The 25,326-nt window shown below is 45.3% G+C and overlaps 1 protein-coding gene across 5 annotated transcripts in view; it reads right to left on the bottom strand.

Annotated features, from left to right (window-relative positions):
- The window catches only part of NOS3 (nitric oxide synthase 3), an 85,264-nt gene that overhangs the window by 43,296 nt on the left and 16,642 nt on the right, over nucleotides 1-25,326 (bottom strand). For 2 of the 5 annotated variants that reach the window (XM_069959281.1, XM_069959279.1), the window contains one exon: nucleotides 5,815-5,887. The exons of 1 other annotated variant lie outside the window; for it this stretch is intronic. In XM_069959281.1, the coding sequence (XP_069815382.1) occupies nucleotides 5,815-5,876 (62 nt within the window). In that variant the 5' untranslated portion in view covers nucleotides 5,877-5,887. Of the gene's footprint in view, nucleotides 1-5,814; nucleotides 5,888-14,227; nucleotides 14,326-17,552; nucleotides 17,656-25,326 lie in introns of all 5 variants that reach the window. 2 more of the 5 variants (XM_069959280.1, XM_069959282.1) reach the window with 2 other exon arrangements.

Below are 25,326 nucleotides of genomic sequence, written 5' to 3'. Positions count from 1 at the left end.
TAGTGCACACATACATGTCATTCAGTGAGCCTGTGCTGCCATACTATACCTACATAATATGGCCATATAGTGCACACATACATGTCATTCAGTGCGCCTGTGCTGCCATACTATGCCTACATAATATGGCCATATAGTGCACACATACATGTTATTCAGTGCGCCTGTGCTGCCATACTATACCTACATAATATGGCCATATAGTGCACACAAACATGTCATTCAGTGCGCCTGTGCAGCCATACTATACCTACATAATATGGCCATATAGTGCACACATACATGTCATACAGAGCTCACATAATACTGCCATATAGTGTGCAGACATTTATACTACAACTGTATAATCAGCCACAATATTACCATATGTTCTTATGGGCTTGACCCTGACCCCACATCTGCCCCTGCCTGCTGACTGCCTCCATGTATGAATGATACCTGGCAGGAGCTTCTGTTTAGCACAGACAGTAGGAGAATAGGAAGACGATGAGAAGCAGAGCGGACGCCATCCCTCATCGCTGCGGTCACACAGTTCACCCTATACACCGCCATGGCGGCTCTTTCCGGAAAGTCCTGTATTTTTATGCTGCCTGCAGGAAATATCACGGATGACTCCATCTAATCTCCTGACTAGAGGGGACACTAAATAAACCTGTAATATCCTCAGGATTATAATTCCTCACTGGTCTCTAGATCTCTGCTTGCTGTGAGTAATGCTGCGTGTACACGGAACGATTATCGCGCGTATTTGCACAATAACGATCGAATTCGAACGATAATCGTACGTGTAAACGCTGCGAACGATCAAACAATGAACGAGAAATTGTTCATTTAGATCTTACAACATGTTCTAAAATCGTTTGCAAAAAATTCGCATATTGTTCCGTGTAAACAGTCGTTCAACGATTTTTCCTATGTGCGGGATCGCCCTAAGCGATCGCAAAACAAATTTATTGTACAATATATCGTACCGTCTAAACGCTGATCGTTATGAAAAAAAAATTGTTACTCCGACATCGTTAATCGTACGATCGGGCGAATTATCGTTCCGTGTAAACGCAGCATAAATGGACCCTATATGGAGATCGTTAACTATCAGAATCTGATCACCTGTACAGACCTGTTATATCTCACAGCTGAGGGTCTGTTACAATTGTATCTGGTCTCAGTATTTCACAGGTGATATAATTATAGTCAGTGCATCAGGTATTATCACAGGTGATATAATTATACTCGGTACATCAAGTATTATCACAGGTGATATATTTATACTCATCAGGTATTATCACAGGTGATATATTTATACTCATTACGTATTATCACAGGTGATATAACTATACATGGTGGGGTGCCCCCTGCTGGAGGGGATAGAGCTGTACATGGTGGGGTGCCCCCTGCTGGAGGGGGTAGAGCTGTACATGGTGGGGTGCCCCCTGCTGGAGGGGATAGAGCTGTACATGGTGGGGCGCCCCCTGCTGGAGGGGATAGAGCTGTATATGGTGGGGTGCCCCCTGCTGGAGGGGATAGAGCTGTACATGGTGGGGTGCCCCCTGCTGGAGGGGATAGAACTGTAGATGGTGGGGTGCCCCCTGCTGGAGGGGATAGAGCTGTATATGGTGGGGTGCCCCCTGCTGGAGGGGATAGAGCTGTACATGGTGGGGTGCCCCCTGCTGGAGGGGATAGAGCTGTACATGGTGGGGTGCCCCCTGCTGGAGGGGATAGAACTGTACATGGTGGGGTGCCCCCTGCTGGAGGGGATAGAGCTGTACATGGTGGGGTGCCCCCTGCTGGAGGGGATAGAGCTGTACATGGCGGGGTGCCCCCTGCTGGAGGGGATAGAGCTGTACATAGTGGGGCACCCCCTGATGGAGGGGATAGAGCTGTACATGGTGGGAATAGAGCTGTATATGGTGGGGCGCCCCCTGCTGGAGGGATAGAGCTGTACATGGTGGGGTGCCCCCTGCTGGAGGGGATAGAGCTGTATATGGTGGGGTGCCCCCTGCTGGAGGGGATAGAGCTGTATATGGTGGGGCACCCCCTGCTAGAGGGGATAGAACTGTACATGGTGGGGTGCCCCCTGCTGGCTATGTGTTTATGTTGGGGACCTCTTAATAATATTGGGGGGCTCTTTAGGCAGTGATGAATGTGGCTACACTGGCTAGTGGGGTGTTGTGGGGGTGCACCATATTATGGGAACCCTCAGGGAGGAGGTGTCACAATTCACAGAATTCACAGAATATATGTGGTTGGATCTGATATAAACTGCACCGCCAGATTATATAGGGGGGCTCTAAATCCTTTGTAATCTTGGGGGCACTTTATAATAGTTAAGTCCTATAAAATCCCAGAAAGTCCCCTTATAATTGGATCATTTCCTGTATAATCCCGGGGTTCATTTTGAGTTTTAGCCCTGGGGGGTTCTCTGTATACCGGATCTGGTTTATCAGGAGGTTCTCTGTATACTGGGTCTTATTTATTGGGGGGTTCTCTATACACAGTTTCTGGATAATACTGGAGTTCACTGTATACATATACCCCCTGCCTCATCTAGGGGGCGCTCTTTTGCTCTGTGACCTCCAACATCCACCTGTGTGTGATCAGGCTGGGGGTCGGTCATGGTGTCACCCGTCATTGTCCTGCAGGTCATCCCCTGTGTGATCAGGCTGGGGGTCCATCACTGTGTCACCCGTCATTGTCCTGCAGGTCATCCCCTGTGTGATCAGGCTGGGGGTCCGTCATGGTGTCACCCGTCATTGTTCTGCAGGTCATCCCCTGTGTGATCAGGCTATGGGGCCGTCAGGGTGTCACCCGTCATTGTTCTGCAGGTCATCCCCTATTTGACCAGGCTGGGGGTCGGTCAGGGTGTCACCCGTCATTGTTCTGCAGGTCATCCCCCGTGTGATCAGGCTGGGGGTCGGTCATGGTGTCACCCGTCATTGTTCTGCAGGTCATCCCCTGTGTGATCAGGCTGGGGGTTGGTCACTGTGTCACCCATCATTGTTCTGCAGGTCATCCCCCGTGTGATCAGGCTGGGGGTCCGTCACTGTTGCCCCCCTCCCTGCTCCCTCTTTCCGCTCCTCAGGAGGGAGGGGACCCATCTCTTCCTCTGGACTCCTGCCCATATTATGGCAGGTCCGGGCCGGGCCAGCAGGGCAGTAAAGATCAGAGTTCGTCCGCCCTGCAACAAAGAGATAAAGATTCCTAAAGTTTAAATAAATTAATTAATTTAAAAAAAATATATTCTTAATGTTTTCAGTTCTGAGCTCCATGATGGGAGTTGTCTCATGTCGCCTGCCAGGGGTTGTAGTACACAGGTCTGTTCCTGAATCTAGATCCATGAAGCAAACAACTTAGAGAGAGGAAGAAAAGCTATTCCCAAGCACAACCACATCACTGGCCGCCAGGAACTGGTTAGAAGATTAAGCACTAAACGCGTTTCAGGTTCTGCCACATCCGTCCATGAGAAGAAACTAATGCACCCAGCGGGGTGAGGGAAATGGTCCATCACTTTACAAATGGCCAAAATGCTGGGATCCTCCTCCTAAGCTGAGGCTTCTGGTGCACACAACGCATTTCAGGATCAGCCTCATCCCTTAATGTGCAGCACTCATGGACCACAAGCCCTGGGACTGGCCTCTTCTTTATGTTGGATGATAGTGGTGCACAACGCATCTCAGGATCAGCCTCATCTGTTATGGTGGAGACAACACTAGATTGGACTCATCTGTAGATCACATGAGGCCAATACACACAGGACATTTCACGCCTTTAGACAACAGTGATGGAGACAACGCATTTCAGGATCATTCTCATCCAGTATAAGATAAGAATAAAGGGGTTGTTCACAGTTTTTTCCCCTCTTTTAAATCAACTGGTGCTAGAGATTTGTAATTTATTTCTACTATTAAATCTCAATTTTTCAAGTATCAGCTGCTGTATGTCCTGCAGGAAGTGGTGGATTCTTCCCAGTCTGACACGGTGCTCTCTGCTGCCACCTCTTTCCATGTCAGGAACTGTCCAGAGCTGTAGCAAATCCCCATAGAAAACCTCTCCTGCTCTGGACAGTTCCTGACATGGACAGAGGTGGCAGCAGAGAGCACTGTGTCAGACTGGAGAGAATACACCAATTCCCCGTTCTCAAGATTGCAGGGTGGGCTGATGATACGTGAATAAGTGAGTGGTGTGAGTGAGTGAGTGCAGATGGGGCGTTCAGAGAGGGGTGGTGCGGCGACCCTGCTCTGAACCTCCGCAATCCTGGATGCTATGTGTAGCCTGGGACCACGGCTATTAGTGGACGCGGTCCGATCACCGCGCCCGCTAATTATACATTTAAATGCAGCTGTCAAAACTGGGGACCGACATACCCAAACATATGGGTATGTCGGTCCCCAGGCTACCCAGGCGTCTCATCCTCCCTGCCTGTGTCAGTCCTCCACCATTGAATTCCTGAATCAGGAGGCTCTGGATGAACAGTAATAGGAAATAAAGTGACTATGGATATAAAGTGGGATGTGACCTATGGGGTCTGGCACAGGACAGTCCCCACTCACACTGCCTGGCAGGATAGCCCCCCCCCCGCCCCTGCCTGGAAGCATTGGAAACAATCAGTATTATAACAGCTTCGGCTTACGCTCTGTGCATGGGAAATGGCAGGGTGGGGGCCTTTGATCTATATATAGATACGTTAAGCTGTAATAACGTGGATCATAACACAATGGCGTGGACTGAGGGTGTGAGATGTGTGTCCTGTCCCTGTCAGTCTTCTCATAGGACCGGACCCCCATGTCTATCTACACTACGGACGACCCCTTCTATCCCTCCGTAGCCCCAGCAGATCTATACACAGCACAGGCACCATCTGCAGGATAGGGACGTCATACAGGACCCTATCCAGGCAGAAGAGTGACTTCCCTCCCAGAGGACCCGTTCACTGTCACCGGCTGGAGATATTCTTAAAGGGGTAGTTCACAAAAAAACAAACAAAAAAAACAGATTTGTAACTTACTTCTATTAAAAAAGCTCCAGTGTTCCAGTACTTATCAGCTGCTGTATGTCCTGCAGAAAGTGTAAAACTGGAAAGAATACACCACTTCCTGCAGGACATACAGCAGCTGATAAGTACTGGAAGGCTGGAGATTTATTAATAGAAGTAAATTACAAATCTCTAGCGCTTTCTGGCACCAGCTGATTTAAAAAACAAAAAAAACAAACAAACAACCCCTTTAAAATGAAAACTGCAGCCTATTCTAAAACAAAACACTGAAAAATATGCAAACCTGTCTGCTCCTGACACAGCGCCACACCTGTCCCCAGGTTGTGTCTGGTATTGCAGACTATTCCTATTTAATGGAGCTGAGCTGCAATACCAACTTTTTTTGGCTGTGCAGGAATGATAGCAATTGTAGATTTGCAAAAGCTGGAAGGTTAAAGTTTCCACATCCCTGTCTTAGAGGAAGTGAGAATGCCTTAAAGGGACGACCCACCTAATTTCGTTAACCTGAAATCATTCACCATATTACACAGAACGATAATCGTTAGTTACGATCGTTATAAGTAATCATCATACAAGACTCCCTGAAGTTCTCACTCTTCAATGTTTATCCAGATTTTCTACTCTTTTATAGACGTAAAGCGGCCCAATGTACATCACAATACACCCATAGCAGTCCCCTTTCCTGGGTCCTTACAATGACTCCTGATACTCAGATACCCCCAGGACTTACAGTAGTGCTGGCTTTTATGACAAACATTTACAAGAAAAAAAATACAAGCACGTATCAATACTGGCAGATAAGAAGTGAAATGGCAACTCACCAATAGGAAACACATGATGAAGAGGGAGTTGAATTAGGATGAAGGCAGATGATGGGAATCATGGTGGATAAGGCTGAAAAAGAGACACGTTTGACCTATTATCCTACAGGGTTCAGGCAAAAGAGCAGAGATGAGAGAATTTGCTTCATTTGTCACGTAAATTCGCTTATCTCTTCTTATTAACGGCTGATCCAAAGAAATGCAGTAATAATAGACTGATGGACAGGAGAAGACAGAATGGTGGGAAGGTTCCTGCTATTCCAAGCAATAAGGAGAATTAGACGGATAAAAGGCCCTATTCCACCGGACGATTATCGTTTGCATAATCGATAACGATTTACGATCTCAAACGACCGCTGTTGCGAAAGACCTGAAAACGTTCACTCATTTCCATGGAACAATAATCGTTACTTATGATCGTAATTGCGATAGTTTTTTCTTCGCTATTTATTCGCTATTGCGTTCGTATCTACTGTGAACAACCGAACGATGTCTTATTCAATGCGAACGATTTGCGAACGAGCAACGATAAAAATAGGTCCAGGTCTTATAAAGCGATCAACGATTTCTCGTTCGGTCATTAATCGTTAACTGCATTTCAACTGAACGATTATTGTTTAGATTCGAACGATTTAAAGATAATCTGAACGATAATCGTCCGGTGGAATAGGGCCCAAAGACTGATGAGAGTAAAGCCCCTATTACACGGGCCGACTCTGAGGAGCAAACGAGCTACTGCCACTATTCCACGCGGCTGCAGCGAGCAGGTGAGTCCGGGGAGGGGGCGGCGGGGAGCTGCAGGGGGGCAGCCTGGGTGATCGCTGATCGTCTGGGCAGCCCATAGGATATAGCGGCGGTCTGCTGCCACCGCTCCCATTTCACGGAGCAGTGGCAGCAAATCGCTGCTATACAAATTGTTTGTCTTTCAACATGTTGAAAGACAAACGACTTCAAACTAAAGGCAAACTATTGTCTTTCACTGTCTTTAAGACCAATGATCCAGATAACAACGATCTGCTGCCATCGCTCCACGTAACAGGAGGAGCGGCGGCAGCAGATAGCCGCCGACTTCAATGGGACCCCCCGCAGCTCCCCCACTAACTTACCCGCTCACTGTCAGTGCGTGCAATAGCGCCGTCAGCAAGGAGCAAGCGAGCGCTGACCTGACAGATCAGCGCTTACTTGCTCCTGCTGATCGACCCATGTAATCGGGGCTTTAGGGTCCTACTAGATGAAGTGAAACAAGAGCGACCTGAAATAGTTCTCCACACGGTCAGCGATAGTGGTTAGCTACGATGGTTACTATGATAGTTTACTCCATGTGATCCCAGTAAATTAAGAAACAATGTGGAATTATGGTGCGTTTACATGGAACGATCATCGTTCAGATTTTCGCAATAACGATCAGATTGTAACAATTATCGGCCCGTGTAAACTGTGGTAACGATCAAGCGATGAGCGATAAATCATTGTCGTTGTCTGAGAGCAAGCTCTCAAATCGTCGTTAGTCGTCCAGTGGCCTTTCGTAAATCTGTTCGTGTGAACGGTGTTTCACACTGAATGATTAGGGAACGATTAAGAATGATTTTAAGTTCAGCTTAAAAGATGCCATCAACGACACACAAACGTGTTTTCGGTTGAATCCTGCATACACAAAACGATTTTAGTTTAAATCTAAACGAAAGAACCATTTTTTATCGGTTATATGATTAAATTGTTTATTGTTTTGCAAATAATTTTTTTTTTTTTAAAAAAATGCAAATAAATTAAAGGGGTACTCCAGCGAAAATCTTTTTCTTTCAAATCAACTGGTGTCAGAAGGTTATGTAGATTTGTAATTTACTTCTATTAAAAAATGTCAAGTCTTCCCATACTTATCAGCTGCTGTATGACCTGCAGGAAATGTTATTTTATTTTTAGTCTGACACCGTGCTCTCTGCTGACATCTCTGGCCGAGACATGAACTCTGTCTCGGTTTTCTATGAATCCCCATAGAAAACCTCTCCTGCTCTGGACAGTTCCTGTCTCAGCCAGAGATGTCGGCAGAGAGCACTGTGTCAGACTGAGAGTAAAACAACATTTTTTAATAGAAGCAAATTACTAATCTGAATAACTTTCTGAAACCAGTTGATTTGAAAAAAAAAAAAAAAGATTTCCGCTGGATAACCCCTTTAAGTAAATCTGTTTGCACCAATAAACACCTGACATCGTCATGGTCAGTAAGAAGTAATGTCTGTGATAGGGGCACATGGGGGGGACACAACTTCATGGCTCCGGTCGTAGGACGCTGTGTGGATCATATGAATACAATATATTCAGCCTAACTCATGGTGTCCAAAGTGTCCGGGATGCTGGGGGTGATAGTGTCATACTGCACCTCATGTATGATGAATGGCAGCCATCAGGAGAAGTAATGACCCCCTAAGGGTAAGTTCTCAGCTAAATCTGCACAGAAAATTATTATAGAAGAACAGCTTGAAATCACGTGAACAAGTCCTATGCCTCAGGGACCTTGGCTCTGTCCCCACTAAGCTGGGTGATTGGCTGCTCTATGGAGCTGTTCCCTATACACTAGGTGCTATATGGCATCTACCCTGTTACCCTGAAAATAAGACCTAGTAGAGGTTTTGGTGAATTGCTTTTTTAGCGGCTGTTGTCCCCTACATTCACCATCTTTTGCAGAGCAGCTGCATGCAGGACATGAAGACCGTCACCCTGCCGCCAACCCCGATGTTCCCTTTCGCGGCCATCGCTTGTAATTGTGCAGGGAATGCATCAAGAGGCCGTTCACCTGCCGCCATCCCCTTTGTCTTCTACCCCCAAATACAGATCTGCGCGGTCTGACGCTATCCTGCCGCCCGGCTGGGCCATGAAAAATTGGCGTTGCCTGAAGCCGGTCCATGGTGGAAAAAAGGTTGGGGACCACTGGTCTTGATTAATGAAGGGGTTAATTTATGAGTAAGGGGACTAAGGGTGGTATTCCACGGGCTGACCAGGGCCCGATCAACAATGTAAATGAGCGCCGATCTGCTAGATCGGTGCTCGTTTACTGGGCCTATTCCACGGCCCGACAATCGTTAAGCAAGGGCTGCAGGGGCATCATTACCGATGTCCTTGCGGCCCTTGTTTCATACTTTACCTGTCCAGGCTGAAGGTCTTCTCCCGATCCTGCGCCGCAGCTTCAGCCAATTACTGTTTGTGTTCCAATACTCGCAACCGAGTAGGACTTAAGGGGCTGTTTATCAGGGTGGTGTGGTGCTCTCCCTATCATGGAGGCACCCCGTGGCAACAGGCTAGAGATATCTGGCTATCCCGTGTTTTGAGACTCGTAACTGAGGCTCCACGGACTCCTGTTTTGCATATTTAAATTTTTGGGGGCATCAGTGGAGACTCTTGATTGAGTACTTCATTGGAATTTTTTTCACTGTTCTCCTTGAGTTCAGTGATTACTTTGTTTTGTTGGTCGATTTGCTATTGCCCCAACTAGCCAGAATCCTATCCCACACTGACGAGGGGCAAAAACCCTGAAACGGCTGTCTGTGGATGGAAGCCTGCCTTGGCAAGCCCTTGTCATGATCGCAATACTCGCACCTTGAGTTAGACATTGACAAAAAGGGGCCACCCTGGTGTTTCCCTGTTTGTGTTATTTATCAGGGTGGTGTGGTGCTCTCCCTATCATGGAGGCACCCCGTGGCAACAGGCTAGAGATATTTAGGTTTGAACCTAAATGAACGATCAGCTGATGACACGATCATCGGCTGATCGTTCTCTCTATTCCATGGAGAGATAATCGGCCGAATTAGGCCGACTATCGCTCTGTGGAATAGGCCCCTAAGAGACCCTTGAGTGTATTAGCTATCCCCTAAAAAATAAGGCTCCTATACTTGTTCCTTCTGTACTGGGACCCACTTCAGTCCAAGCCCCACCACTACGCCACCTCCTTCAGGCCCTGGTTATAGTTAGCTATGGTCTTTAGTGGGTCTGAGCACCAATATGTCGGGGGAGCTGCACTTTAGTTTCCTTCCTAGAACCTGGAGAACCTGTCGATAGTGAAGGAACCGTGAATTCTGTCCTGGTCCAGAAGAACCTTGGGGTAAGTGCACACATTTCTGTAAAATTGCTCCAGCCAACTCAATGGAGACTTCTGCAGCTCCTGCCCACATGACGATGACATCACAGACATGTCTGCAATATATCTGCTGAGTCTGTATACACCCTTAGTATTCACAGATGAGAGGTTGTTGGTTTCTCAGTGTAATAAGGAGGAAACAAAAGAGCGCTGCAAAATAAAACTAAATAATCGAGCACAATTAAATGTTTCAATTTTTATGAGCCAATAAATGAAATATCCCAAACAATAAGCTTCTTTGTTTCACCAACAGGATGAAAGTACTGACTGTACCGGTGACCAGGGAGTATACAGTAGTGATACACTGCAATGGAAGAGGCGCCGCACCCACACATCCTGGCTGTAATTTCTTATACCTGTAAATGAATAATCGATCTGTGTCATTTCTTAGAAATATAAAGGAAATTATTCGGTACAAGTCCAAACAGAACGAGAATCTCCAAATAGAAGCGGTTCTAGTGGCAAAATAGAACTACTATAATACTGCTCCTATATACAGGGATATAACTACTATAATACTGCTCCTATATACAAGAATATAACTACTATAATACTGCCCCTATATACAGGAATAGAACTACTATAATACTGCTCCTATATACAAGAATATAACTACTATAATACACGAACTGGAGAGAATGGAACGGCTGCACATCCCATCTATGGCTGATACTAATGCCGCTAGGCCTATATTAAAAATCAACACCAGAGTGTCTGTATATGAATTGATCAAGCCATATTGCCCCGTGTACCACCGCGCAGGTCCTCTGGTCCACACGGGTCCCTACGCTAACTCCACACCGTGTCGGTTAGCGACCGCCAACCCCGAAAGCGTGCACATGCAGGGAAGGGAGGCCATGGAACGGCCCTGCAACCCCAATGTCACAGGACCAGACCCAAAAAGCCCCACCAAAACCCAGCCAGCACCACCGGCGGGGAAGGCTGCCCCCAAACGACACAAGTATGGATATGGTATTACACTTACCATTGCTGCTCTCACAGAATGGGGAAGACATAGGGTCCAGACATGTGAGCACAGGCATATCCTGCTAAATTTTTGGTCATGTGGGTCTTATAAAGGAGTGCTAGCTGTTCAGAGAGGGAGAACTGTAAAACACGAACTGGAGAGAATGGAACCGCTGCACATCCCATCTATGGCTGATTCTGATGTTTTTTATGCAGCCGAGAGGTACTAGTATCAGCCATAGGTGTGAGGTGCAGCACTCTTTTTCTTCCCTGAACCATAACTACTATAATACTGCCCCCTATATATAGGAATATAACTACTATAATACTGCTCCTATATACAGGAATATAACTACTATAATACTGTTCCTATATACAGGAATATAACTACTATAATGTGAAATGGAGAGAAAAGTGCAGCTGCACCTCACACCTATGGCTGATACTAAAGCCGCTAAGCTACTTTAAAAACAAACACCAGGATGTTGGTATACAATTTGATCAAACCATACTGCCCCGTGTACCGCGTGCAGGTATCCTGGTTCACACGGGTCCCTACGCTAACTCTGTACCGTGTCAGTCAGTGACTGCCTCCCCCGCAAGGCGTGCACATGTTGGGAAGTGAGGCTATGGAATGGTCCTGCAACCCCACTGTCACAGGACCAAACCCAAAATGCCCCACACATGCCCCGCCGGCACAGAACGCTGCCCCCAAAATAACTACTATAATACTGCTCCTATATACAAGAATATAACTACTATAATACTGCTCCTATATACAAGAATATAACTACTATAATACTGCTCCTATATACAAGAATATAATACTATAATACTGCTCCTTATATACAAGAATATAACTACTATAATACGGTTCAGGGAAGAAACAGAGTGCTGCACCTCACACCTATGGCTGATACTAGTACCTCTCGGCTGCATAAAAAACATCAGAATTCTGTATGTGAATTGATCAAGCCATACTGCCCCATGTACCGCGCGCAGGTATCTAATACACATGGGTCCCTACACTAAGTCCACACCGTGCCGGTCAGTGACCACCACCCCTGCAGGCGTGCACAGTCAGGAAAGGGAGGCCATGGAACGGCCCTGCAACCCCCATGCCACAGGACCAGACCCAAAAATGCCACACCAAAACCCAGCCAGCACCACCGGTGGAGGAAGCTGCCCCCAAACAGCACAAGTCTGGATAAGGTATTGCACTCACCATAGCTATCACAGATAGAATGGGACAGACAGGAGGGATTAAAACCATGAGCACTCAGGTGTCTCCTGCTAATTGCGGTCATGTGGGTCTCACCAGGAGGAGTGCAAAACACGGAGAAAAGAGAGAAACAAAATACGGTTCAGGGAAGAAAAAGAGTGCTGCACCTCACACCTATGGCTGCATACAAAACATCAGAATTCTGTATGTGAATAGACATACATAGGCAGCTTCCTCTGCCGGTGGTGCTGGCTGGGAGTTTTTTGGTGTGGCATTTTCGGTCTGGTCCTGTGGCATGGGGGTTGCAGGGCCGTTCCATGGCCTCCCTTCCCTGCCCATGCACGCCTGCGGGGTGGTGGTCACTGACCGGCACAGTGTGGACTTAGTGTAGGGACCCTTGTGTATCAGATACCTGCACGCGGTACATGGGGCAGTGTGGCTTGATCAATTCAGACACAAAATTCTGATGTTTTTTTACGCTGCCGAGAGGCACTAGTGTCAGCCATAGGTGTGAGGTGCAGCGCTCTTTTTCTTCCCTGAACCATAACTACTATAATACTGCTCCTATATACAGGAATATAACTACTATAATACTGCTCCTATATACAAGAATATAACTACTATAATACTGCTCCTATATACAAGAATATAACTACTATAATACTGCTCCTATATACAAGAATATAACTACTATAATACTGCTCCTATATACAGGAGTATAACTACTATAATACTGCCCCCTATATACAGGAATATAACTACTATAATACTGCTCCTATATACAAGAAAATAACTACTAAACTACTACTATTTGTCCGTCAGTATAACGTGTATAGGGCCCTCCCGACCACTAACAGATGATGTCGATCAACATAAGGGGTCAGGTGTCATGGAAAATCACTACCTTCGACCTCTTTGTTCTGGGAGAAATAAGCTGCCGTCAGAGATCTCTGGCCGCTGTGTACCCCCCCCATAGAGAACATAGGAACACTCGGCCGTGTGGAGCGCTCCTTTATTTGGGGAGAATAAGGCTGGGTGGGAGACATAGCTGAAAATGATTCGACCATCAGTTATTGATGGTATTTGGGGCCGTGTGGAGGAGCAGTCAGGTGGTGGTAGCCCCGCCATATAGAGCAGCATATCCACTCTTATAGTACTGTATGTACGGGGCCGGGTTCATGCCGTTCCCCTCTCTGTAAGTCCTATTCCGGGAAGTGAATGATTCTGGAGAATAGAACGATTTCCTGTGATACAGGAGAGACGTCCACACCCAGAGATAGCGTACGGATCTCTTCTTGGAGACAGTAGTAGTAGAAGCCCTGCTGATTCACGCTCCAGGTCTAATTCCCAGAATATACCGTAATGTCCTTACTTATGGATTATCTGAGGGAAACATGACTGCTCTTTCCAATACGTCACACCTCTCCCCGACCTTATACATCAGCCATAGGAAATACTGATAGAATTCAGAGAGTTTATAGAGAGTGACATACAGTAAGCTGGATGTGTCCACCCGACCTGGTCGTTACAATTCTATTAGCTCTAAACCTATGAGGCAGATGTCCATGCTATATACAGAGCTCGGCCAAATCCAATTCTTTAGAAAAATCCTCTATAATCTTATAGTCACGTTATAAGACGTCCATGTATAAAGCCAATCTTTAAATGTTCTTAAAGTTTCAACGTTCTGACTTCTTCAGGGGTTTCCAGCAGGACACGGTGCTCTCTGCTGCCACCTCTGTCGATGTCAGGAACTGTCCAGAGCAGTAGAAAATCTTCATAGAAAACCTCTCCTGCTCTGGACTGTTCCTGACATGGACAGAGGTGGCAGCAGAGAGCACTGTGTCAGACTGGAAGGAATACACCAGCTCCTGCAGGACATACAGCAGCTAATAAGTACTGGAAAACTAGAAATTTTTAAATAGAAATAATTTCTAAACAAAACCTTTATAACTTTCTGACTCCAATTAATTAGATTTTTTTTTTCTTGGAGTATCCCTTTAAGACTGGATATTTCTGCACAGGGGTTTGTGCTGTTGCTTCTAGTTTGTTCCCCGCAGCTGAAGACTTGACGAGCGTCCAGATCCCATTCCTACCTGTAGAATCACTTCTCCGCAGAGATCCATATCGCAGGGGATGAATCGTTCTCAGGAAGTTCAGGCAGGCAACATTTGGAAGCTACTGAAGGGCATTCCTGTAGATACGTGAAAATACATGAGAGGGTAGGACTGTATGAATGTATGTGCCAATGGGTTTATATATTACATTCCTTGGCACCTAAAGGTGTGAACACTGGATGCGAGCTGGAGATGCATGGAGGAGATATAATACTGAGCTAGTGTGAGTATATAAATGGGGATGTGGGGAATGGCGTGCCCTCCAGCTTCTCTCCATGTGATGCCTTGTATAAGTCACTTAATTTCATTCATTCCAGAAAAAAAAAAGTTCTACAGTTCTGGCCACTAGGTGTCTCCATTCCCTGCAATCTGCTTTCCACTGTCTGTTGTCAGGAGAAATCTGTCTCTAGTAACAGCTAGATCAGGACAAGTCGATTGAGGCTAAGCATAGAAACATAGAACTTAGAACATAGAACTTCCAAAGTAGCAGCAGCATGGAGGACATTATAGAACAGTACTGGGCAGTGTAAGTGAAACCAGCACTGAGGTAGATATAACATTTCTCTGTATCACCTTGCAGCACCTTCCACTCTCCATAAACACAGAAATGTGTAAGTGCTTGAGAACAGCTGGATGACAGCACCGACCATGGGCTCTAATGTCAGTGATATCTGCTGATGAGACCAATAGAGGAAGTAGAAAAAAATCCTCCAGACAGGACGAGTGCTCCTGATGCTGTTATGTCGGTGGGATTACCCAGAATTCCTTCCTACTGTCAGTGAAGGTTTATTGGCATTTACATAAGGGGGAAAGCTGCCTACTGAGAGGTGATACTATAATATTACCAGCAGATGGCACCAGAGGAGCACTGCAGCGATTATTCAGGGGGATGTCACTTACAATGATGGAGCACACTACGTAGCACCCTGATTTATAGAAATACAAATGACAAGATGTCTGTTATGTCGGGAGGTCAGTAAATGTGTGGCGTCAGGGTTCTCCCATAGACTGACGGCCAGAAAGATTCTATGAATGGTGCCAGGGTGAGAGTCTTCTAGGAACAGTGCCAGCTAGAATGCTCTTATACACAAGATAGAATGCTTATATATAGTGCCAGCTAGAATGCTCTTATATACAAGATAGAATGCTTATATATAGTGCCAGCTACAATGCTCCTATATATAGTGCCAGTCTGAATGCTCTTATATAGTGCCAGCTAGAATGCTCCTATATATAGTGCCAGCCTGAATGCTCTTATATATAGTGCCAGCTAGAATGCATTTACATATAGTGCCAGCCTGAATGCTCTTATATAGTGCCAGCTAGAATGCTCTTATACAGAATGCCAGCTAGAATGCTCTTATATATACTGTCAGCTACAATGCTCTTATATATAGTGCCAGCTAGAATGCTCTTATATATAGTGCCAGCTAGAATGCTCTTATATATAGTGCCAGCTAGAATGCTCTTATATATAGTGCCAGCTAGAATGCTCTTATACAGAATGCCAGCTAGAATGCTCTTATACAGAATGCCAGCTAGAATGCTCTTATATATACTGTCAGCTAGAATGCTCTTATATATAGTGCCAGCTAGAATGCTCTTATATACTGTATAGTGCCAGCTAGAATGCTTTTATATAGAGTCCGCAAGTACCAGACCCCACCGTACTGCTTGTCCCCCGAATGACGGGAATCCCTCCCTGTAGCCTGTAGCTAGAATGTTCTTATATATACTGTCAGCTAGAATGCTCTTATTTATAGTGCCAGCTAGAATGCTCCTATATATAGTGCCAGATAGAATGCTCCTATATATAGTGCCAGCTAGAATGCTCCTATATATAGTGCCAGCTAGAATGCTCCTATATAGTGCCAGCTAGAATGCTCCTATATATAGTGCCAGCTAGAATGCTCCTATATATAGTGCCAGCTAGAATGCATTTACATATAGTGCCAGCCTGAATGCTCTTATATAGTGCCTGCTAGAATGCTCTTATATATAGTGCCAGCTAGAATGCTCTTATACAGAATGCCAGCTAGAATGCTCTTATATATACTGTCAGCTACAATGCTCTTATATATAGTGCCAGCTAGAATGCTCTTATATATAGTGCCAGCTAGAATGCTCTTATATATAGTGCCAGCTAGAATGCTCTTATATATAGTGCCAGCTAGAATGCTCTTATATACTGTATAGTGCCAGCTAGAATGCTTTTATATAGAGTCCGCGAGTACCAGACCCCACCGTACTGCTTGTCCCCCGAATGACGGGAATCCCTCCCTGTAGCCTGTAGCTAGAATGCTCTTATATATACTGTCAGCTAGAATGCTCTTATATATACTGTCAGCTAGAATGCTCTTATATATACTGTCAGCTAGAATGCTCTTATATATAGTGCCAGCTAGAATGCTCCTATATATAGTGCCAGCTAGAATGCTCCTATATATAGTGCCAGCTAGAATGCTCCTATATATAGTGCCAGCTAGAATGCTCCTATGTATAGTGTCAGCTAGAATGCTCTTATATAGTGTCAGCTAGAATGCTCCTACTGTATATATAGTATCAGCTAGAATGCTCCTATATATAGTGCCAGCCTGAATGCTCTTATATAGTGCCAGCTAGAATACTCATATATAGTGCCAGCTAGAATGCTCCTATATATAGTGCCAGCTAGAATGCTCCTATATATAGTGCCAGCTAGAATGCTCCTATGTATAGTGCCAGCCTGAATGCTCTTATATAGTGCCAGCTAGAATACTCATATATAGTGCCAGCTAGAATGCTTCTATATATAGTGCCAGCTAGAATGCTCCTATATATAGTGCCAGCTAGAATGCTCCTATGTATAGTGTCAGCTAGAATGCTCCTACTGTATATATAGTATCAGATAGAATGCTCCTATATATAGTGCCAGCCTGAATGCTCTTATATAGTGCCAGCTAGAATGCTCCTATGTATAGTGTCAGCTAGAATGCTCTTATATAGTGTCAGCTAGAATGCTCCTACTGTATATATAGTATCAGCTAGAATGCTCCTATATATAGTGCCAGCCTGAATGCTCTTATATAGTGCCAGCTAGAATACTCATATATAGTGCCAGCTTGAATGCTCTTATATATAGTGCTGGCTAGGATTCCCTGTAGCCTTTCCCCTGTGTCTTTTGTCTTGTCTACCCCCTCCCTTTCCCCCTGGGATTGTCTGGTATGAGGCTGTTCATTAATTATGCCTTATTTTGGGTTTTCTTTTTCTCTTTCTCTTTTTTATTTTATTTTACTATTTGATGTGACGTGGGCAATGTTTTTACCTGCACATGCGCTTGATCGTAGGCTTTGACCGTTTCTTTGTATTGGGTTGTGTAAGCTTGTATGTAGCCTACTGGTTGATGCACACGTTGTATGACATGTTGACTGTTGTATAGAAAAGAAAAAATCCTTTCAATAAAAATACAATAAAAAAAAAAGAATGCTCTTATATATACTGTTAGCTAGAATGCTCTTATATATACTGTCAGCTAGAATGCTCCTATATATAGTGCCAGCTAGAATGCTCCTATGTATAGTGTTAGCTAGAATGCTCTTATATATAGTATCAGCTAGAATGCTCCTATATATAGTGCCAGCCTGAATGCTCTTATATAGTGCCAGCTAGAATACTCATATATAGTGCCAGCTAGAATGCTCCTATGTATAGTGTTAGCTAGAATGCTCTTATATATAGTGCCAGCTAGAATACTTATATATAGTGCCAGCCTGAATGCTCTTATATATAGTGCTGGCTAGGATTCTCTTATATATAGTGTCAGCTAGAATGCTCCTATATATAGTGCCAGCCTGAATGCTCTTATATATAGTGCCAGCTAGAATACTCATATATAGTGCCAGCTTGAATGCTCTTATATATAGTGCTGGCTAGGATTCTCTTACATATAGTGTCAGCTAGAATGCTCTTTAATACTGCATAGTGCCAGCTCCCATGAATAGTTACGACAAAGTGCCCCTATAAATAGTGCCTGTGTTCCCTAACAGCATGGACGTGACCTGTGAATAGCCAAGTAGAAAAGTGTCCCTCCCTGGGATCGGCCAGTCACTCCTACAGAGCGCCACCTATCTGCTATGTGAGATATTACATCGCCCATTAATGATGTTCCTCAATAAACAGCGGAAGAGCGGGCGCGGGGGGCAGTATATAAACCTTCATTGTTATAATACTCCGCTTCCTCCGGCTACAGAAACACCTGGAAAATCCAGTCTGTCTCCTGCAGCTTCCAAAATCTGCTGAGGACGGCGATTCCTGAACAGAGGAGATAATAGTCCGGTTATTATAGAAGGGGGGGGGGGGGGATCCCTGGAGGTGAAGCTCTGCCAGAGCCAAAAATAGAAATATTCTATGTACAGTGAGGAGGATGGCGCAAGAGTTACTGTGTAGTGTGAAACACAACACACCTCAGCTGCTGCAGAACCTCATCAAACACACCTCAGCTGCTGCAGAACCTCATCATACACCTCAGCTGCTGCAGAACCTCATACTACACAATACACACCTCAGCAGCTGCAGAATCTCATCATACACACCTTAGCTGCTGCAGAACCTCATCATACACTTCAGATGCTGCAGAACCTCATAACACACCTTAGCTGCTGCAGAACCTCATAATACACATCTCAGATGCCGCAGAACATCATAATATACCTCGGTTGCTGCAGAACATCATAATATACCTCAGTTGCTGCAGAACCTCATAATACACATCTCAGCTGCCACAGAACATCATAATATACCTCAGCTTGCTGCAGAACCTCATAATACACCTCAACTGCTGCAGAACCTCATCATACACACCTCAGCTGCTGCAGAACCTCAGAATACACTCGTTGAATGACTCTCAGAGGGATTTCCTAACTACTCATGGTTACAGGATGAGGGTGACATCTGCTGGTGGTATATGAGAACTGCACCTTCAGATAGAGTAGTACAGTGCTTCTCAAACTGTGAGGCGCCCCCTAGTTGTTGGTGAGGCCCAGCTGGGGAGTTAGTTTTCACAAACTATGATCTACACCAGTGCTTCTCAAACTGCGAGGCGCCCCCTAGTTGTTGGTGAGGCCCAGCTGGGGAGCCAGTTTTAACAAAAGTAAATATGATCTGCACAGTCCTTTTGCGGTTTGCAAAAATCTCCATTTTAGTAACATTATTAACCTATTTTGTACTTGCTTTATTAGTATATAGAGCTTGGGAGAAAGTGTAAGGCAGCCCTAGCATTATTTTCAGCTTTTAACTGGACTTTCACCTCAGATGGTGAGGCCCAGGCCCTATTGGTCAGTCTGGTGAGGCCCAGGCATTGCCTTGGTCTGTTGGGTGAGGCTCCGATAGAAAAAGTTTGAGAAGCACTCATCTACACAGTCCTCTCCATCTCCATTTTAGCAACATTATTAATTTATTTTGTCCTTACTTTATTGGTATATAGAGCTTGGGAGATGGTTGAAAGCTAGCCCTAGCATTATTTTTAGCTTTTAACCCCTTCGGGACCAGGCTAATTTTCGTTTTTGCATTTTGGTTTTTTCCTCCTTGTGTTTAAAAGGCCATAGCACTTGCATTTTTCCACCTAGAGACCCACATGAGCCCTTATTTTTTGCGTCCCTAATTGTACTTTGCAATGACAGGCTGAATTTTTGCATAAAGTACACTGCGAAACCAGAAAAAAATTCAAAGTGTGGTGAAATTGAAAAAAAAAACGCCTTTCTTTTATTTGGGGGAAATGTGTTTTTACGCCATTCGCCCTGGGGTAAAACTGACTTGTTATGCATGTTCCTCAAGTCGTTATGATTAAAACGATATATAACATGTATAACTTATATTGTATCTGATGGCCTGTAAAAAATTCAAACCATTGTTTACAAATATACGTCACTTAAAATCGCTCCATTCCCAGGCTTATAACGCTTTTATCCTTTGGTCTATGGGGCTGTGTGAGGTGTCATTTTTTGCGCCATGATGTGTTCTTTCTATCGGTACCTTGATTGCGCATATACGACTTTTTGATTGCTTTTTATTACATTTTTTCTGGATTTGATGCGACAAAAAATGTGCAATTTTGCACTTTGGCATTTTTTGCGCTTACGCCGTTTATCGTGCGAGATCAGGAATGTGATTAATTAATAGTTCAGGCGATTACGCACGCGGCGAGAGCAGACATGTTTATTTATTTATTTATATTTATAACCTGGGAAAAGGGGGGTGATTCAGACTTTTATTAGGGGAGGGGGCTTTTTACTTATAACAATACTTATTTTTTTTAACTTTTACACTTATACTAGAAGCCCCCCTAGGGGACTTCTAGTATAAGTGCTCTGATCTCTCATAGAGATCTCTGCAGCATAGATATGCAGCAGAGATCCATGAGATAGGCACTCGTTTACTTCCGGCTGCTGCAGCCGGAAGTAAACTAGTGCCGAGCCGGGGACGGTGCCATCTTGGAGCGGTCCCCGGCCGGCTTCAGAAACGGAGATCGCTCCTTCGGGCGATCTCCGCCACTACACACCAGGGATAAGCTGAATCCGGTAATTGGATGCAGCTGTCATGTTTGACAGCTGCATCTGATTACTGTATTAGCGGGCACGGCGATCGGACCGTGCCCGCTAATACCGGCAGTTCCGGGCTACAAGCGGCACCCGGGACCCCCGCGGTTCAGAGCTCTAAACGCCCGCACCCGCACGAGGACGTACAGTTACGTCCTCGTGAGGGAAAGGGTTAAATGGACTTTCACCACAGATAGTGAGGCCCAGGCAACGTCTTGGTCAGTCTGGTGAGGCCCAGGCATTGCCTTGGTCTGTTGGGTGAGACTCCAGCAGAAAAAGTTTGAGAAGCACTGGAGTAGTAAACTCTCCTCCTGTCTGGACTAGGGCTCACTGTCTTCTCACATTAACCTAGTGCTGTACACACCTCAGCTGCTGCAGAACCTCATCATACACCTCAGCTTATGCAGAACTTCATCATACACCTCAGCTGCTGCGAACATCATACTACACCTCAGCTGCTGCAGAACCTCATCATACACCTCAGCTGCTGCAGAACCGCATTCATGATGTACTTCCGCTATGCACATCTGTGCTGAGGCTGCCCCTTAAAGGGGTTCTCCAGTGCTATGAAAACATGGCCACTTTCTTTCAGAGACAACACAACTCTTGTCTCAAGTTCAGGTGCGGTTTGCAATTAAGCTCCATTAACTTCAGTGGAACTGAGCATCAAAACCCCGCCCAAGCTGGAGACAAGAGTCGTGTTGTCTCTGGAGGAAAGTGGCCATGCTCTTGTAGTGCTGGATAACCCCTTTAAATCTTGCACCATGATGGTGTTCTACTTTAAAATATACTTTGTGTATCACACCTTTTAACCATATTAACGAGCACAGCTTGCTGTCACTGAATACCAGAATTCTCGTTTACTGAAAAAACAACAAATGTTATACTTCTTACAGCTGAGGGTTTGTTACACCTGTATCCAGACCTGTAGACAAGGATCCTTTGGCATCAGTGCTTTGACCATTTTTAGCCTGGGATTCTCTCTGTTCTCCATCTCTCGGAGGGGATGGGCGTCTTATCTCTGCACGGGATTCCTAAAATAATCGTTCAGCATAGTTTCCCCTCCAGGGGTTTAGAGGACGAGGCTGGATCCATCTCCTGTCACTTTGTCTGTGTGCGGAGGATTCCTCCCGTCTGCTCAGATAAGGCAGGACAATACGCCCCATGTATAAAGAACCACTCCTTTTTCTATCAGCTGAGGCTGCGGCTGAACCTTAGGATTGTTCGGTGCTCCCTGTCTGAACAGACTGTACTGGGCACCAGTCCGGCCAGTCACATATCACGAGCCCATGTCCCTGCAGGCGGTGGCTGTCAGCGGCCACTCCACCGCCATAGTGTACATTGTCCATAACCCTATCTGTGACAGCAGTGACCCGCACCCTCCCCAATCCTGAATGAGACACTAGATGTCCCTGATGTTCTGTAGTTTCTCAGATCGGCTCCTGGGAAAACTATGACCCAGTTCATGGTCTCTAACCTTTCCGGACTAGTTATGTAAAAGAGAACAATAAAATAAAAAACAAATCACTTTTATTCGCTGTTTTCATCGCCAGTAATAAACGTGAGTATTTGCACCAAAACCTATTAAATGGTCGTGTCAAACCATGTGATCTCCTATATGATTCCTAACATTTGTGTAAATCACTTTATATACAAAAAAACTGCTCTAAAATATATTGGCCACTAGGTGCCTCCCTTCCCTGCAATCTGCTGCTCACTGCCTGATGTTAGGGGAAATCTGTCTCTAGTAACAGCAGGATCAGAACATTACACAGGAAGTGGAGCAGGGATTAACAGGTGCTATGCGCAGAAGAGAGAGAGAGAGAGAGAGAGAGAGAGAGAGAGAGAGAGAGAGAGATTGGGCAGTGTACCTGCATGATGAAGATGATCCACACTGTTTCTAAAAGGTAAATCAAGGCTGCCCTATAATTTCTCATCATGAATCATACAATTCTGGGCAGCTATTCCGTGTGTAATTAACAACGTGCCTACTGCTGTATGTCCACAGTGCTGCCGTGTAAGCTTGTCAGTGGGAGCAAGTCAGTGTTTAGTGCAACCTCTTCCTTACTGTACCACTTTTATTTCTGTCCACATAGCACCTTCCCAAGCCGGTGCCTAAGTAACCCAGTATCCCCATATGCCATCTATAGTACTATACTACATAAATCATCCCCTAGGACAGTGCTAACCAATTAAGTCCAGTGCACTTTCACAAGTACTATGTCAAGGTATTGCAGAGAGGAGTATGTGCTGTGCTTAGCCAGAAAGTAAGGGAAAGGAAGCCTTGTGGGTGAATTACCGGCAAACAGACCAGCTCTGATCCTGTCCCCTGAAATATATAGAATGAGGAATATCTGTACATCATGGAGGCTGTCAGGGGGTCAATAACATCACTGAAGGGTTAACCTTAGAAAACCATCTGAAGGGTTAACCTTAGAAAACTAGACAGGTTCATAAAGAGCTTCTTAAAGGACATGTACACTGTAACTTTCCATGTTACATCCATGACCTACGCATTAATAGTGTTCAGCCATGTGACTCCAGTGTGCAGCACAATGGCCGCTCTCATAAATCACTGAGCCCGCGTGGCTGTCTCTCTATCCTCCTGCTATTAGCTGCAGGGATATTGCTCCTAACCCTGCTCCACCATCTTATACTACTTTAACTCTTTGTCTACCACACAAAGAAGTCGGGAACTCTTGGTTCATTTCCAATATTCTTCCCATAATCCATGATTTACCCAGTAAACTCTCTCACCCTGCAGACTATTATAAAACATGGCTCCAACATGTGACCCCCTTACCCTTATGGGGTTCACCTGTCTCTAATATCCCCGGGACCTGACAGCAGGCAGGGTGGAGGTAAAGCATACGTCTTTCCCTGTATTACCCATTCCCGGTCATTCCCTCGTTGGCTTATTCCGTCTTTTCAGGTCCACACCCTCAGACTCTTCCTACCATATTCTTGGGGGAATTGGTTATCTATTGACCCCTACTCTCGCACACCCGTTTCTGGATCACTTGATGACTTTACCATGCTCACTGACAGCTACATCTACCTCTTAGTTTCTATCTTATCCCTCGGCCTGTGATGTCTTACAGATTCTCCTACGTACATAGTCAGAATTCCCATGTCCTGATCCTCTTCTGACCACATTCTTCTCTCCTTCCCCGGTCACTCCTATCACACTTATAGAAATTGCTTGTCCTCTATCTCACCCCATGTCCGTCCTCATCTGGCTGCCAACCAATTACAATGAAATTCTCATTACTGTGTGCACTATACTCTGATCCCTACACATGTGATGCCGTTTCTGGAGGCATATGCGGTGTTTTAGGTCTGTCGAACATCTATGGAGAAGGTCAGCAGATATCTCCATGCAAGTTCATGCTCCAATTTTATAATTTTTCCGTTCATCTTGCTAAACCTCCCAGGCAGTGATGAGCCAAGTTGACGAGCGTTCGGGTTTCGCCAACGTTCGTTTGAACCCAAACGCTTAGCATTTGACTCCTGGCATCTGGAGAAGTTAAATGCCGCCCTAGGTAGACCTGGAAAACATGGATAAAGCCATAGGCTGTATCCATGGTTTCCTGGCAGCTCTAGGGCTGTATTAAACTTCTCCAGCCGCTGGGAATCAAATGCCGAGCATTTGCCTTCGGATGAGCATTGCCGAAGCTCATAACTACTCCCATGACTCCAAAGTACCAAACAACCTAAAATGACTCACTTTTCATGCCTATGGATGCCTAAACTGAATAGGCCCTATAACATCTGCTGTCTATTCCTTGTATGATGTTCTCTATATGGGAATTAAATTTGTTACCCTGGAGCAGAGCTCATAATCCAGTGATCAGTTTTCTTGGGATCCACATGGACAGGAAAATCTAGTAATCAGACTGATATGGAACGAAGCGTGGTTATCACATAGAGTAGCCATGGGCCAGGATGTCACTGCCAACTTTGAGTAGTTATCTCATATATCAGTGTGGAAAATATACACAGATACACCAGATATCAGGGGACCTTGTGGGTGGCAACAACTTATCAACAAAAGGGGCCCAAGAAGGATTTTAAGATTCGCCTCTCAGATGGATCCTGATTTCTGTTGGGAAACATAAGCCAGTCAGATGGATCCAGATCTCTGTGTAGAAACATGGCCGGCCAGATGGATCCAGATCTCTTTGGAGAAACATAAGCCAGTCAGATGGATCCAGATCTCTGTGTAGAAACATGGCCGGCCAGATGGATCCAGATTTCTATGGAGAAACATGGCCGGTCTAAAGGATCCTGATTTCTGTAGAGAAACATGACCAGTCCAGTGGATTCAGATCTCTGTGGAGAAACATGGCCGGTCAGATGGATCCAGATCTCTTTGGAGAAACATGGCCGGCCAGATGGATCCAGATTTCTATGGAGAAACATGGCCGGTCTGATGGATCCTGATTTCTGTAGAGAAACATGACCAGTCCAGTGGATTCAGATCTCTGTGGAGAAACATGGCCGGTC

Source organism: Dendropsophus ebraccatus, chromosome 2 (assembly GCF_027789765.1).
Source record: "Dendropsophus ebraccatus isolate aDenEbr1 chromosome 2, aDenEbr1.pat, whole genome shotgun sequence".
NCBI lineage: Eukaryota > Metazoa > Chordata > Amphibia > Anura > Hylidae > Dendropsophus > Dendropsophus ebraccatus.
This window is presented reverse-complemented; position numbering and strand designations above follow the sequence as displayed.